The sequence below is a fragment of the Branchiostoma floridae genome, chromosome 8 (genome assembly GCF_000003815.2).
Source record: "Branchiostoma floridae strain S238N-H82 chromosome 8, Bfl_VNyyK, whole genome shotgun sequence".
Lineage (NCBI taxonomy): Eukaryota > Metazoa > Chordata > Leptocardii > Amphioxiformes > Branchiostomatidae > Branchiostoma > Branchiostoma floridae.
Window position 1 is genome coordinate 24,677,073 of NC_049986.1, and position 15,234 is coordinate 24,692,306.

A 15,234-nucleotide genomic window follows, 5' to 3' on the forward strand; every position below is an offset into this window, starting at 1 on the left:
TGAGTGTAGCTGCCAACTTTACCAGTGTACCACACTAGTGTCCCTTTTACTACACTACACAGTAGTACATGTCTTGAATGCAGGAATGAATGCTTTGTTGGCTGTGCTATCTTGTTTTGTCCCTTTAGTTCCTGTTATAACGTTTATGTTGTCTATTTTGAAAAATGTAGCCATTTCGTTTTCTTGTACCCATCTTGTTGTTTTTTTCCCCCCATATCGCACTATTTTTGCAGTCTGCTGAGGATGTCATTCATAAAATTTACTTGCTGTGGCCTTATTCTCATTCGTCATCCATACCTACAGACAGATGTCACTGAAGCAGAGGTAAATATGTAAGGATAATGTGAGTTCCCAATCTTTTCTGGTCCTGTAACAGTTGGTTAGCTTTAACATACTAGTAATCTGGAGCCACACCAGTTGGCGTCCTTGATTTTCGGTTGTTATTCAGCAAATGTTCACCAAGGAGCTAGATAAAATCAGAAAACCAAGAAACGGAACTGGTGTGGCCGTACATGTGGTCTGTCTTGTGTCTATGTATTTGATCTGCGCCAAAATCGGTGGGAAAGATGTTCTGACGACGCGGTGACATCAGAGCATCTTTAGATCCATGTTGTCGTGACGACACAGCGATGTTATGACGTCACGGTTCGTCACCGTCCTACTTGCTGCCGTTGCCTCCTGGAAGAGGTTGAGACACTCGTCAGAAGACCGACCATTGAACGAAAAGAAAACCATGAAGCAAGAGGCCCAAACCATTTACACACTAACCCTAACCTCTAACTGAAGATGACTGTACTAAACTGATTACGATAGACGTTGTGTATATTCTGTATAGAGTGACTGTCATAGAATATGTTCTGAGTGTTTCTTGGGCGAATCCTTTGTTTTACTCGCCAAGCTAACAATGTACACATAGGGGCACCCTGTATAAACCCTACTCACCCAGAGCAGAGGTACGCACAAACGCCCTATATAAGCCCTACTCACCCAGAACAGAGGTATGTACAGAAGCACCCTGTATAAACCCTACTCACCCAGAGCAGAGGTACGCACAAACACCCTATATAAACCCTACTCACCCAGAGCAGAGGTACGCACAAACACCCTATATAAACTCTACTCACCCAGAGCAGAGGTATGCACAGAAACACCCTATATAAACTCTACTCACCCAGAGCAGAGGTACGTACAGAAACACCCTATATAAACTACTCACCCAGAGAAGAGGTACGCACAGAAACGCCCTATATAAACCCCACTCACCCAGAGCAGAGGTATGTACAGAAGCACCCTGTATAAACCCTACTCACCCAGAGCAGAGGTACGCACAAACACCCTATATAAACTCTACTCACCCAGAGCAGAGGTATGCACAGAAACACCCTATATAAACTCTACTCACCCAGAGCAGAGGTATGTACAGAAACACCCTATATAAGCCCTACTCACCCAGAGCAGAGGTACGCACAAACACCCTATATAAACCCCACTCACCCAGAGCAGAGGTACGCACAGAAACACCCTGTATAAACCCTACTCACCCAGAGCAGAGGTATGTACAGAAACACCCTATATAAACTCTACTCACCCAGAGCAGAGGTATGCACAGAAACACCCTATATAAACTACTCACCCAGAGCAGAGGTACGTACAGAAACACCCTATATATAAGCCCTACTCACCCAGAGCAGAGGTATGCACAGAAACACCCTAGATATAAACCCTACTCACCCAGAGCAGAGGTATGTACAGAAACACCCTATATAAACTACTCACCCAGAGCAGAGGTACGCACAAACACCCTATATAAACTACTCACCCAGAGCAGAGGTACGCACAGAAACACCCTATATAAGCCCTACCCACCCAGAGCAGAGGTACGCACAAACACCCTGACTGTGTATAAACCCTACTCACCCTGTGGTACACACAGAAGCACCCTGTATTAACCATACCCTTTGAGGTACGAACAGAAACACCTGTATATTTAGCCATACACCTACTCACCCAGAGCAGAGGTATGTACAGAAACACATGATTGTATAAACCCTACAGTCTTTCATGTTTCAGTTGTACTTATATGTTCCAACGTGTATGTCTACTTATCTCTCTGAAAGTTGTTTTTCTATTCCCTTGTATGTATATGTGAAACTGGGCCCTATCGAAAACCTGGGTGTATTAGCACTGAATAGGCTACCCAGGTGTTTGAAAATAAACAAAACAAACAAAAACAAAACAGTTACTCACCCAGCTGGCAGATGTACGGGTAGCGAAAGTCGCAGTTCTTGATGTCCCATCGAGCCATCCTCCGAGTCTTGTAGAGAGTGACGCAGTCGCGAATCCTGTGCGGGGCGCTGGACCGGAACAGGTCATACTCGCCCAGCGGGGTCCCGTCGTTCCAGAGGAACGCCTTCTCCGCGTTAAGGTCGTCAAGGCCGATCCAAAAACGCCTGAATCAAGTTAGCAACAAATGAATGAATACATGAATGGAGACAGGAGGGATTGAGTGAATGATTTGAGCCTACAATACGTCATAGTTTCTACACTAGAATGTACATTGTCTTTATAACTTCAATATTTGTACTAACTCTACATTGATGGTAGGTGCCACAGAGAAAATAAATGTAGCCACGGTGGTCAAGTATCTATTTCCTTCAAGAAGAAATCTTTATGTGCCGATGAGTGTGTGTTTGTGTGTGTGTGTGTGTGTCTCTGTGTGTGTGTGTGTTTGTGTATTTGTGTGTCTGTGTGTGTGTATTTGAATGTGTCTGTGTGTGTGTATTTGTGTGTGTGTGTGTATTTGAATGTGTGTCTGTGTGTGTGTGTCTCTGTGTGTGTGTGTGTGCATGTGTGTGTATGTGCGTGTCTGCGCCGCGGTGTTTGTGTGTATTTGCGTATGTGAGTGTGTTGTGTGTGTGTGTGCATGTGCGTGTGTGCATGTGCGTGTGCGTGAATATGAGTGCACGTGTCTTCAAGTAGTTTGTGTGTATTTGTGTGAGTGTGTGTGCGCGCTAGTGTGTTCGTGTCTGTGTGTATGTGTGCGTATGTGTGTTCTTGTGGTCCTGCGTGTGTGCGCGCGTGTGTGTGCATGTGTGCGTGTGAGCGCGTGTGCGTGCGTGTATGCATGTGTGTGTGTGCGTCCGTGTGTGTGCGTCTATGCGTGTGTGCGTCTATGCGTGTGTGCATGTGTGTGTGCGCGCGCGTGTGTGTGTGACTGTGTGTGTGTTTATGTGTGCGTGTGTGTGTGCACGTGTGCATCTGTGTGTGTGTGTGTGTTTATGTGTGATTGTGATTGTCTGCGGGCGTTTATGTCTGCGCCTTTATGTGCAATCGTGCGGCTGTGTGTACAGTAGCTGTGTTTTTTTCTACTTCAATTCGTCCTGATGTAGATGTGACGGGGATGATTATACCAGTTGCCGCCAGTGTTTATCTTTATACTGGTACGTGTTTCTCAACATTTACCTCTGCCTACGGCCGCTGATGGTCTTCAGATGGTTACTCAGAAACGTTTGGGTTGCTTCGTCCTTAATCATGGCCAGAGTGCCGCCCTGGGCCTGTATGGAGAGTGAGCATGTTTTTGTATTCTTATTTCGTACAAGATAAAATCATGAAGCGCAGTCTAAGCAATTGTATATAGAAAATGCTGGGTCACAATGAGACCAGTCATGTATTCGAGGCCTTCCCATCTAGTTTGATCTTACAGAAACATCAAAGTACGATGATAGCTAGACATGATGCACCACTATAAATAAATCAAAGAATAAACAGTTTATGGCTAAAACAACTGAATGGGCACACATGATAATAACTGATATATACCGTACCTTACGTAACAAATTGTGCGTATAACAAAAATAAGAGAGTAAGTAACACCAACTCTCAGAATTCCACCGGGTGTGATAATACAGCCACATGAGACGAAATAGATGGATTTAGAGTTAAGCTATGTGCCAATGCAGCATTATTATTATCCTTAGGTCTATACACTCTATATATTTAGGTGTGGAGATAGCCGGATTGATAAACAGCCTTGGGAAGACCTCTATAAAATTTCTTATGTGGCAGTATTATGTCACCCGGTGGAATCATAAGAGTTGACGTTTAAAGGCATGGACATTGGATTTTTTTTTAAATGACAAAATGCAGCCACTTGCCTGGCAGGCTTGCTTGGCGGCCATGTAGTTCAGCCGAGGAGTGCGGAAGTTGCCGGCCCAGAAGCACTGGTTCTGGTAAATCCCGAAGTTGTGGGAGGGCTGGAGTCCGGGGTAGAGGTCGGCACAAGCTGTGGGGACGGGAACGGACACGACTTCAAACGAGCTCGTATTGAGGTCACCTGAGTTAGCGCCGAATGGCAGCTCACTCCAGACCCTTGCGACAGTCGTATTAGGTCACCTGAGTTAGCGCCGAATGGCAGCTCACTCCAGACCCTTGCGACAGTCGTATTGAGGTCGCCTGAGTTAGCGCCAAATGGCAGCTCACTCCAGACCCTTGCGACAGTCGTATTAGGTCACCTGAGTGGCGCCGAATGGCACCTCGCTCTAGATCCTTGCGACAGTCGTATTGAGGTCGCCTGAGTTAGCGCCAAATGGCAGCTCACTCCAGACCCTTGCATCAGTCGTATTGAGGTCGCCTGAGTTATTAGCGCTGAAGGGCAGCCGTTCTAGACCCTTTCGATTTCAACCCGACTTTTCTAAGCTCCTCACAATTCAGCCCCTGACTGCGAAGATGGAAGGTAGTCGGTCCACCCAATAACAGTTCCCAATAACAACTCTAAACCCCACTCCTTGCAGCGTTTTCACTGTTCAGAGGCATGAATCTCTAGTTAAGAGCACGACATGTGGGGCTCGGGAGGGAGGCCCATTCTTTACGAGATTTATACAATATCATTGAATAATTATGATTATTGAATATCCAGAACACGATTATCAATATCAAAACAAGAAGTACTGTTGCAGTACCATGGAAAGGTGCTAGGACATAATTTCATGACATCACTTCATTTTTTCAACATTTACTAACATATCATAAAGATCCAGCCACAATTTCTAAGGTTAAGCTGTTCGCCTTCTTGGCGATCAATTAGATTCAGTTTGAAATGTTATCGCACAAGCATTACATAGAGGGAAACAGAAATAATCACAACTCACTATCACAGGCCAACCCGTCGGCATTAAGCACAAGGCCGGCACCACAAGCGCAGTCAAAACTTCCCACGTTGTTTGTACAAGTTCCTTCGCATCCACCATTGTTACTGGCGCATTCGTCGACATCTGCAACAGAAACAGATTCATTTTACTTGCCTTAAGCGTTGTGACCTTTCTGCAGTGGGGGGAAGAGTGAGGGGCGGAGAGTAATAACAAAACGAAGAGAAAAAGACAGAAAGGAAGAAAGAAAAAAAACTAGGAGAGAAAGGGTTACAAAGAAAGGAAAAAAAGGAGCCAGGAAATGCAAGGAGAGAGAAAACAACTCACCGATACAGGCCAAACCGTCGGCATTCAGAATATAGCCGGCACCACAAGACTCGGTCATGGCTCGTAACTCGTAAGCCAAAATGTTTCAAGTTGTTTTATGCTGTTCAGAGATTGACACAGCCCCGAAGGTTAGAATTAGGCAGATTTGGTTCAAACGAGAGGGATAGATGAAGCTTACAACTCACCATCACAGGCCAATCCGTCGGCATTCAAGATATATCCGCCACCACACGAACAGACAAAACTTCCAACGTTGTTGGTACAAGTTTGTCCACATCCTCCGTTGTTATTGGCGCACTCGTCAACATCTGCAACAGAACAGATTTACATTTACGTTTTTGATGGATAAACACGATCATGTTATTTTACAAGTAGAAACGAGAAAGCGAACGCAGGGTACTTCGATTAAGATAAATTTTATGAAAAACTAGAGTTCGGTGACCTCATACCTCCATCGAATACTTAGAGCTTTTTTAAATTTTATGCAAATGACTTATACATTTACATGATTTGTGCATGGTTGAGTTCATCATTGACTAACATACACACATCACAAGTATAAAATTCCCACCGTTAGGTGGTTTTACAATCATTGCATATACTATGCAAATTAGTTCCTCATTTGCATATCGCAGGTATCTACATATGTTCCACCTATCATAACTTACATGCTACATTTATAAAGTCCAGTCATTGAAAACAATGTCCTCATTAATTAGGCAAATTAGGTCCTCATCTGCATAACGTGTATATCATTATGAACATCTTGGCCTAAGCTACCTACATGCCAAAAATAATGGCAATCCGTTGTTCCTTTTTGCAGTTATAACCTTCGTCAAGAAGGTTATGTTTTCGGTAGATTTTTCGGCAAATTGTATCTAATTTGCATAATTTCTTAGAAAATCATGTATGCACGCTAAGTTTTATTATAGGACCATTGCAACATGTCACATTTGTAACTAAGAAGGAGAAGAATATTGATAGATATATATTATGCAAAACTAAGACCTAATTTGCATAATTCATGAGAAAAAGCTATAATGTCATTGTGGTAAATGATGGGAACTTCTTACTTGTAGCATTTGGAGGTTATGTAAAGGTGAACATCGTTGAACATTAATTATGCAAATGAGGTCCTCATTCGCATAAATTATCAGAACTCGTAACTCGTAAGCCAAAATGTTTCAAGTTGTTTTACGCTGTTCAGAGACGGACACAGCCCCGAAGGTTAGAATTAGTCAGATTTGGTTCAAACGAGATGGATAGATGAAGCTTACAACTCACCATCACAGGCCAATCCGTCGGCGTTCAAGACATATCCGCCACCACACGAACAGACAAAACTTCCAACGTTGTTGGTACAAGTTTGTCCACATCCTCCGTTGTTACTGGCGCACTCGTCAACATCTGCAACAGAACAGATTTACACTTACTTTCTTTGCTTTTGGATGTAGAAATATGATAATGTTATTTTTCCAATCGGAAACAAGACAGCGATCGCAGTATACTTCGATTAAGATAAATTTTACGAAAAAAGAGATTTGAGTTGAATTTTAGCACAACAGATCATGGCTCCTAACTCGTAAGCCAAAATGTTTCAAGTTATGCTGTTGAAAGAAGGACTAACAGCCCCGTTAACATGACCTTCTTGACGAAGCTAAGAATTAGGCAGATCTGGTTCATACTAGATGGATAGATAAAGCTTATACAACTCACCATCACAGGCCAATCCGTCAGCATTCAAGATATATCCAGTACCACACGAACAGACAAAACTTCCCGCGTTGTTGGTACAAGTTTGTCCACATCCTCCGTTGTTACTGGCGCACTCGTCAACATCTGCAACAGAACAGATTTGCACTTTCTTTACTTTTGCATAACAAAAACGACAATGATAGTTTTTACCCGCCGCAGTAGTAGTGGCAAAATATTGGACATCGCAGAACAAGGGGCATTTCCAAACCTAACGGCCCCAAACAAGAAAACGTTCATAGTGCACTTTGATGAAGATGTATTGTATGGAAAAGATGTCGTTATTGAACACACACCTGGCACTACAGGAATTGTTGAATCTTCCTGGGCTGTTTCAGCAAGTTCCACCACACCCATCTTTGTTAAGCTAAGGGCACAACCCGCTGTTCGTGTTTTATGTTCGTACGTTTTTATGGGAGACCATGTCCGCCACGTTTTTCTGAAAACATGGGGAAGGAATGCCAAGAGCAGGGAGGGAGTACATCTCAGCGCACGTCACTCGCACGGTTGCGCAAGGTTAAGTATGTGGTCACGCCTGGCTGTGAGCGGTTGCGTGCATTATTCGTTGCGCAAGTGGTGAGTCGTACGTGCTTACAGCGTATGATCTTTGTACGATTGCCATGTTACCGTATGCAGGCCGTACTTACAGGTGCTGCATACGTACGGTTTCCTTACTCGCTCTATTCGCTGTGCGGGGCACGTGCGTTGCCCGTACTGGCTTGTACGGGAGGTGAATCTGCAGCCCGATTGCAGAGAAAGTTCTGCATACACTTAAAGTGCTACGACGTGTCTGCATGCTCCCAAATCTGTTGGATTCTGTGGGAGTTCGTACGGAGGCGGTAATTACTACTTACGGATCCAAAAGATTGCCCACGTTTTTGCACATAGACAGCACACAATTGCACGTACGGCGGGTTGTGCCCTTAACTTTACAGATCGCAAAAGATTGCCCACGTTTTTGCACGTAGACAGCACGCAGTTGCACATACGTCAGGTTATGCCCTTAGTGTCACAATCACAATAGAATATGCCCTTACCCGTACAGGTGACACCGTTGCCGGTGTATCCAGGGTTACATGTGCAGGTAAAAGAGTCGGGAGTGTCGGAGCAGGTGGCTTGCGGGCTGCAGTTGTCGGCTTCTTCTGCACATTCATCAACATCTGCACGGACAAGACATTGATTAGATAGGATCATGATAAGTAGTAGTCAGTGCATCGGTTGTAGTTCCTGCTGTAGTTGGTGCTAGCGTCGTGACCACCGTTGTAGCTGATGGTGTAATCGCAGTGCACAGGGAAAGGTATAAAAAAATAGGCTTATATATTCACAAACAAAAATTGATATGAAGATGTGATGAAAGTTAGTTTGTCGAAATAGTTATTTATCTATCATTGAATGACCTGCCGGTTGCATATGGACACGTACATTCATCGACATCTGAACGGACAAGATATTAATTATATTGGAGCATGATATGATAAGACATGGGTTTAGAAATGTTTGTTTCTTCTTGGAGCATAAGACAAAGTTTGCAACCATACCTCTTGCCGTAGTCAGTGCATCGGTTGTAGGTCCTCCTGAAGTTGGTGCCAGCGTCGTGGCCACCGATGTAGCTGATAGTGCGGTCGCGGTGTAGACGCAAAGGTATGAAAAAATAGGCTTATATAAACAAAAATTGGTATCCAGATGTGATAGAAGTTAGTTGTCGAAATAGCTATCCATATCTATTAATCAAATGACTTGCCGGTTCCATCTTGCATATACACGCACATTCATCGACATCTGCACGGACAAGATATTAATTAGATTGGAGCATGATATGATAAATCATTGGACTAAAAACGTTTGTCTACTCTTGGAGCATAAAAGATTGTTTGCAATCATACCTCTTCCTGTGGTCAGTGCAGCAGTAGTGGTTGGTGCTAGGGTCGTGGCCACGGTGTCTCCTGCACGAAGAAAAAACAAAAACAAGAAATAGAATGAAACTTGGACAAAGTGAGTTACAGACATTCTCAAGTTCTGTTACACCCCCCCCCTACAAAAAACACACAAAGGTATGACGAATAGGCTTATATAACAAATATAAATAAATACCGATGCCAAGATATGAAGTAAGTTTGTCAAGATAACTATCTGTCTATTTTAAACACCCTACAACATGAAATATAGAATACGAAAAGAACAAACACAGCAATTCATTATTTTGCATAAGGTGTTCTGTCCATGTGTTATCTGATATTTTTCAACCTTCCTGACCACAAAGGGTTTCAGAACGAAGGCAACTCTTTACTGGCCCAGATCATTTGCTGACATGCTTGTGTTAGGTTTGGGGACATTTATGTGATCAAATCCCAGCAACATCTAGATACAGCCCAGTGACATAAGCTGCATGGTATATTGTCAATGTATTGACATGTCAGTTATCATACATGGTAAGCGAACTTGACCTTAGCAAATGTAAGAACAGAAGTCTACCTGCGGCGCAGCCTAGAATTTCTACTCGCAAGACAGGATAGTCTCTCCAGGTCTGGGGCAGGAAACGCACATAACGGGTGCCGATGGGGTTGTCCAGCAGGTTGGTGACAGGTGTGGTTCTGTCCGTGTTGCCTGGGAAAACCTAGAGAGGGTAAACCGATTATGAAGATGAGGACATTTTAACACTTCTATTTATTAGAGACCCAACAGCACCGTACGTTGACATTACAGATTAAAAGAAAACAAATGTCGCAACGCTTCGTGTTTTTTTTCAGTCCTACTGTTACGTTTTGCATGACATTCCAATTATTAAGTCAAGAGATACACAAATCCAATTTAGATCACAGCGAGGTCACCACGCAATCGCCACCTATAGGAATGGCCTAAGTGAGCCAAAAGTAAGCTCCCGACATCCATCGGTGTGTGATAACCAGACGAACACTTAAAGCTTACAAATGTGATCAGTAGAGGAGAGATTTGTCAGAGGATGATTGGAACAGGGCAGCTGAGAGTTGGGGTAGTGTGGTATTTTCAAGTGGATATAACCTACATACATGTGCATTACACCAACTGATATATGCAAAGCTTGCATGAAAGAATCAATGATCATTTGCCTTATACATGATATTTTTGTATCTAAGTTACCTTCTCTGAGCCATCAGTGTCAGCGTATGTCGTCCAGGTGGTCTCATCTGTGCTGTACTGGAGTTTGTATGACGTCACATAGAAGTTATCATCGGGGCTACCCAGAGTAATGGTGCCCTTCACGTTCTTCATCTCCCCTAAATCAACCTGAAAGACGTAATTGTTTCAACTTTTGCCATTCATCTTTATATCTAGTCATGTTTTCGTCTTAAACTGCAATGTTAGAAAACGAAAAAATTAGTAGCCTAGGTACCGTCCGGAGTAGTTCGCTCCAAAGTTTATTATACAGTATATACAGTCGCATCTCGCTCCGACTTTTATCATGCACTGTATACAGTCACGTTTCTGCTGTTCCGTCTGGGAACCTTGATATCTCTAACGTCTGGAACCGTCAAAATTTTGAATGAGGGCGCTGATTGGTCCCTACACATCAGCGAATTAAGGCATGGGTTCAAGCGCTCGTTCGAAAAGGCGTTCCACGCCCAACAACTTCCGTCCGCGTGTGGGAGGCCTGTTGTCATCGAAAGGGCGCTCTAGAACACATTCATTAATTCGCTAATAAACTGACATCAACACCAAAAGGTTTGAATCGTTTGCAGTGATACCATGTTTGTCGCTTCAATTCTTGTTACACGTTAACACTCATGGTTTCTATTTTGTAAATTAAGCCATTCCGTTTCTTTTTAACTATCTTGTTTTTTTTTTCAACCTAAATTTTGAAACTGCAGACAATGATATCCATAAATCATACTTGCTGTGCCAAAATTAACGGGACATAATTCATCTACAAAGAAGTAGAACAAGATTTTTCAATCCATAAAGATTTATATATAATAACTACCTGCAGCCACTCTCCAACTCGGGAGTAAGTAGGTGCCCAGCCGTCTCCGTTTAACCTTGCGTACCAGGTCGCGCCAAAATCCCAGGAATAGAATTCAGCCGGGTACTCAGTAGCCGGGTCATCGTAAAAATCGTAGACCCAATCGTTAAACCATGACGATGCAGTGATGCTGTCATCAGGGATGGAACCAGACTCCATGCCGAGCGGATCCTGACATTCTGGGAGGAAAAGAACATTATGTTCATTGTACAATGCTAAACCTTTGTTACAACTAATTCATTCAACTTGAAAGTTCATCTGTGTTGGAAGAAGTCATTATTGAACTAGTTTAACTGTATGTGCGTGCATTTAACTGGAATGTTCATTCCTTGACAAAGACTGGTGCTGTTCATTCAAAAATTTGGGTGAGTCCAATTTTGTGTTGGATATTGCAGTTAACTAGTTCAATAACTAATTAAATAGTTTGCTAATTTACTAATTTTCATAAATATAGTCTTAACTTGTCTATCCTTGTTTCGGTTGGACTAATAAAATTGTCTTCCTCCCCGCTTTGCATATTAATTAACAGTTAGGATGAACCTGTTCCTCATCTAGATTGTTTGCATATCAATTCATAGCTAGGATATGAAAACTACTCTCTCACAAGATCTCTCCAGTGTCACTGACAAAAGAAATCGGATTGTGATTGAAACGTATGACCTTTTCCAAAATCATATCTAGTCTATAGAGTAACTGCTTGTTGGCGTATCAAACAAATTACACGAAACTACGGTGTGCAGCAGCTGTTAGTTGGCAACCCTAGGAAAACTGTGAACCGAGGTTTGTTGTTTTGGCATCGATTTTTACAAACCAACTGTACAAATGTAGCAAGACATAAGGTCACAGTTGGCTTCTCTGAACACGACGCAGTGATGTTTGCTCACTAGGCAAAGATTCAAACAACAGGGCCAAGACCAGTGCACAAAAGAACATATAAGAACCTCATTCTTTCCGAAATGAAGGAAGTACCATGATCATGGCACTTGGTTTATAACTTTGATGATGTAATTCAGACTGACACTTTATAGGACACATGTGGCAGACATGTACCAATAGGGAAGCTCACTGTTAGGTCAAATGACCCTTCTCTGAATCCAGACATCAAGGAACCGGTGAAGATGAGAAATGTGTCAAAGAGGGACGCCAAAACAACGGAAAGCCATCAGACTGGGCTGTCTACCGGTAGTTTAGAGACAATCTGTCGCAAGGCTCAATTCTCCAGGGACTCATTAGAAGCATGCAGTGGACCCGAGAAAGATATAGAATACCATCATATCCTTTTTTTTTTTTAAAGAAAACATACTGTACGTAGTCTAGCTTCCATGTAAGAAGATGGAAAACTTCTCAGCAAACCCCAGTACAAAGCAGAGGATTTTACAAGGTTCTATGAGACCAGGGTTGCCAGTCTTCTATCTGGTAGGAGGTGCACAGACAGTGACAAAACATGCTCAAACCTAGGACAGGAGTTCTTCGTGCTTGATTTAGTCAAAGTGAGGGAAACGAGATTCTGTCAAGACACCAGGACAGCAAAAGCCCGGGTTGTGATGGGATAGGCAAACTACTGAGGATTTGTTCGGGTACTATAGCAGTACCCCTGACTTCCATAATCAACTTGTCTTTTGCAACAGGGACATTCCAGGGCAGCAAAATGGAAACAAGCTAAGGTGATACAGCTGCAGTAAACCACTGTCCTGACAAAACTCTCGCCCTGTAAGTCTCCTACCAACTTGTGGCAAGGTATGCGAGATTGAAGCCGGTGAGTCAGAATCAGAAGCACAACACAGGTACCGTAAACTTCACTCTACAGAAATGTCCTGTTTAGAATTTGACAGATGAGCTGGTGGACAGTATGGAATTGGGGTGGGTAGCGGTACAGAAAATTCAGGTCCAGGTACGGTCCAGAGGATCAGCTCCAGGTACGGTCCAGTCCAGGTGCAGAGGATGAGATCCAGGTACGGACCTGAACCTGGACCAGATTGTTTTGTGAATGGGCAATACTCAAAACAATGGTCCATTTCGTTACAAAGGTGGAGTATTATATCTTCACGTAAACAACGCTAACTGCCTCTGTTAAGTTAGACCATATTTAACTGTAGAAACTTCATAAAATGACTATCAACTCTCTCTCTACTCTATGTCGCTATTGTTATTTTCTTGGACCAATAAGCCTCAGAACGCTTGAACGGGTAGTCTCTACCAGACTCGGGATCGTTGGAAAAATCGTAGAAATGGAACAAATACAGGAGAAAGCCGGCCAGAGGAATATAACCGGCCAGGGAACAGCTCGCGATCCACGGATCACGTACTGTTCCCTCCCCAGCTATATTCCTCTGGCCGGCTTTCTCCACTAATTGTTCCATTTCTACGATTTTTCCAGCGATCCGGAGTCTGGTAGAGACTATTGAACGGGTGCCGCCGTATAACCGGTTGAATCTGTTCATTTTCTAAATCAGCCCAACATCTGGTCCACTGATTTTTTTCAGGCCCGTTTTTTCCGGACCGGTCCAACAAGAAAAAACGGTTTTATACCAGTACACCGTACTGGTACACACCCTTAGAATGGACAAAGGGCTGACGATCTCGGTAGTGTTGCTGGACTACACTTCAACTTTTGACGTAGTGGACCACGTCTTTCTTCTAATAAAAGAAGCTCCAAATCTATAGATTCTCGTAGGAAGCGCTTTCATGGATCCAGTCATACTTGTCAAACCGCAAGTGGCAGATGCAAATAGAGAATACAGCCAGAGTCGAGTGTTACAATGCGGAGTGCCACGGGAAAGTTGTTAGGGACCGCCAACAACTGCACAGCATTTTCGTCAAAGACATGATTATCACAGTAGAGAATGGGGAACTGGATCGGTATCCTGATGACAGTACAGTACATGCATGTTCCATGCAGCAGAACGCACTGTGCATGCCATAAGCTAAAGGGCAAAGGCTTTGGTGAATTTGGATGGTATGACTAGATGGTCTGACTACAATATGCTTATACTGAACGATAACAAAACAAAGGCCATACTTCGTGGGACGCCTAAGAAGACAAGACTCGCACCTTCTCTATACAGATGTGAACTCAGAGGGCAGAGTTTTCAACAAGTACACGCTGCTAAGCTTTTGGGAGTGCATGTCGACCAAAACCTCACATTCGACAATCACAGTGATAGACCATATAGTAAAGAAGTGAAGCAGGAGCATGGCACAAGTGAGCAGGGTGAGGAAATCACTTCCGCGCAGACTGAGAATAGCACCGATTCAAGGCTTGGTACTGGCAAATCTATACTACTGCAAATAGGTGTGGGCATTTAAGTGCATCTGTAAAGAGCATTAAGCGGCTACAAGTCGTACAGAACAGAGCGGCTAGGGTCGTTCTTGGATACGACAGGTTCACAAGCAGGGACGCTTTGCTGCAGATGCTAGGGCAGTTGTCCGTAAAAGACAGAACACAACAGAAAAGTGTGGAAAACAGCCAGTTTCTCAGTATAAACAAATCACGATGCAATCACACGGCTATCAGACAGGATCATCTAAATCACAAAACATACGCCTACCGAATTCCAGAACTAATGCCCAGAAAAAACCCTTTTGTACAGAATGGACAGCACCTGGAAAGGTTTGAAATTGTTCCCAGTGTAGATGGCCACAAGTAGTCTTGTCTTTTCAGAATTCGAGGATGAGATCCAGGTACGGACCTGAACCTGGACCAGACTGTTTTGTGAATGGGCAATACTCAAAACAATGGTCCATTTCGTTACAAAGGTGGAGTATTATATCTTCACGTAAACAATGCTAACTGCCTCTGTTAAGTTAGACCATATCTAACTGTAGAAACTTCATAAAATGACTATCAACTCTCTCTACTCTATGTCGCTATTGTTATTTTCTTGGACCAATAAGCCTCAGAACGCTTGAACGGGTAGTCTCTACCAGACTCCGGATCGCTGGAAAAATCGTAGAAATGGAACAAATACAGGAGAAAGCCGGCCAGAGGAATATAACCGGCCAGGGAACAGCTCG

The 15,234-nt window shown here is 43.4% G+C and overlaps 1 protein-coding gene across 10 annotated transcripts in view; it reads right to left on the bottom strand.

Annotated features, from left to right (window-relative positions):
• Nucleotides 1-211: 211 nt before the first annotated feature.
• Nucleotides 212-15,234, bottom strand: part of LOC118421718 (latent-transforming growth factor beta-binding protein 2-like) — a 42,044-nt gene continuing 27,021 nt past the window's right edge. For 3 of the 10 annotated variants that reach the window (XM_035829203.1, XM_035829204.1, XM_035829200.1), the window contains 14 exons: nt 11,182-11,399; nt 10,341-10,487; nt 9,696-9,837; nt 9,107-9,166; nt 8,762-8,833; nt 8,261-8,383; nt 7,188-7,310; nt 6,756-6,878; nt 5,657-5,779; nt 5,148-5,270; nt 4,155-4,282; nt 3,463-3,554; nt 2,248-2,450; nt 212-678 (listed from right to left, as the gene is read on the bottom strand). In XM_035829203.1, the coding sequence (XP_035685096.1) occupies nt 659-678; nt 2,248-2,450; nt 3,463-3,554; nt 4,155-4,282; nt 5,148-5,270; nt 5,657-5,779; nt 6,756-6,878; nt 7,188-7,310; nt 8,261-8,383; nt 8,762-8,833; nt 9,107-9,166; nt 9,696-9,837; nt 10,341-10,487; nt 11,182-11,399 (1,697 nt within the window). In that variant the 3' untranslated portion in view covers nt 212-658. The remainder of the gene's footprint in view (nt 679-2,247; nt 2,451-3,462; nt 3,555-4,154; nt 4,283-5,147; nt 5,271-5,656; nt 5,780-6,755; nt 6,879-7,187; nt 7,311-8,260; nt 8,384-8,761; nt 8,834-9,106; nt 9,167-9,695; nt 9,838-10,340; nt 10,488-11,181; nt 11,400-15,234) is intronic. The other 7 variants (XM_035829207.1, XM_035829206.1, XM_035829205.1 and 4 more) reach the window with 7 other exon arrangements.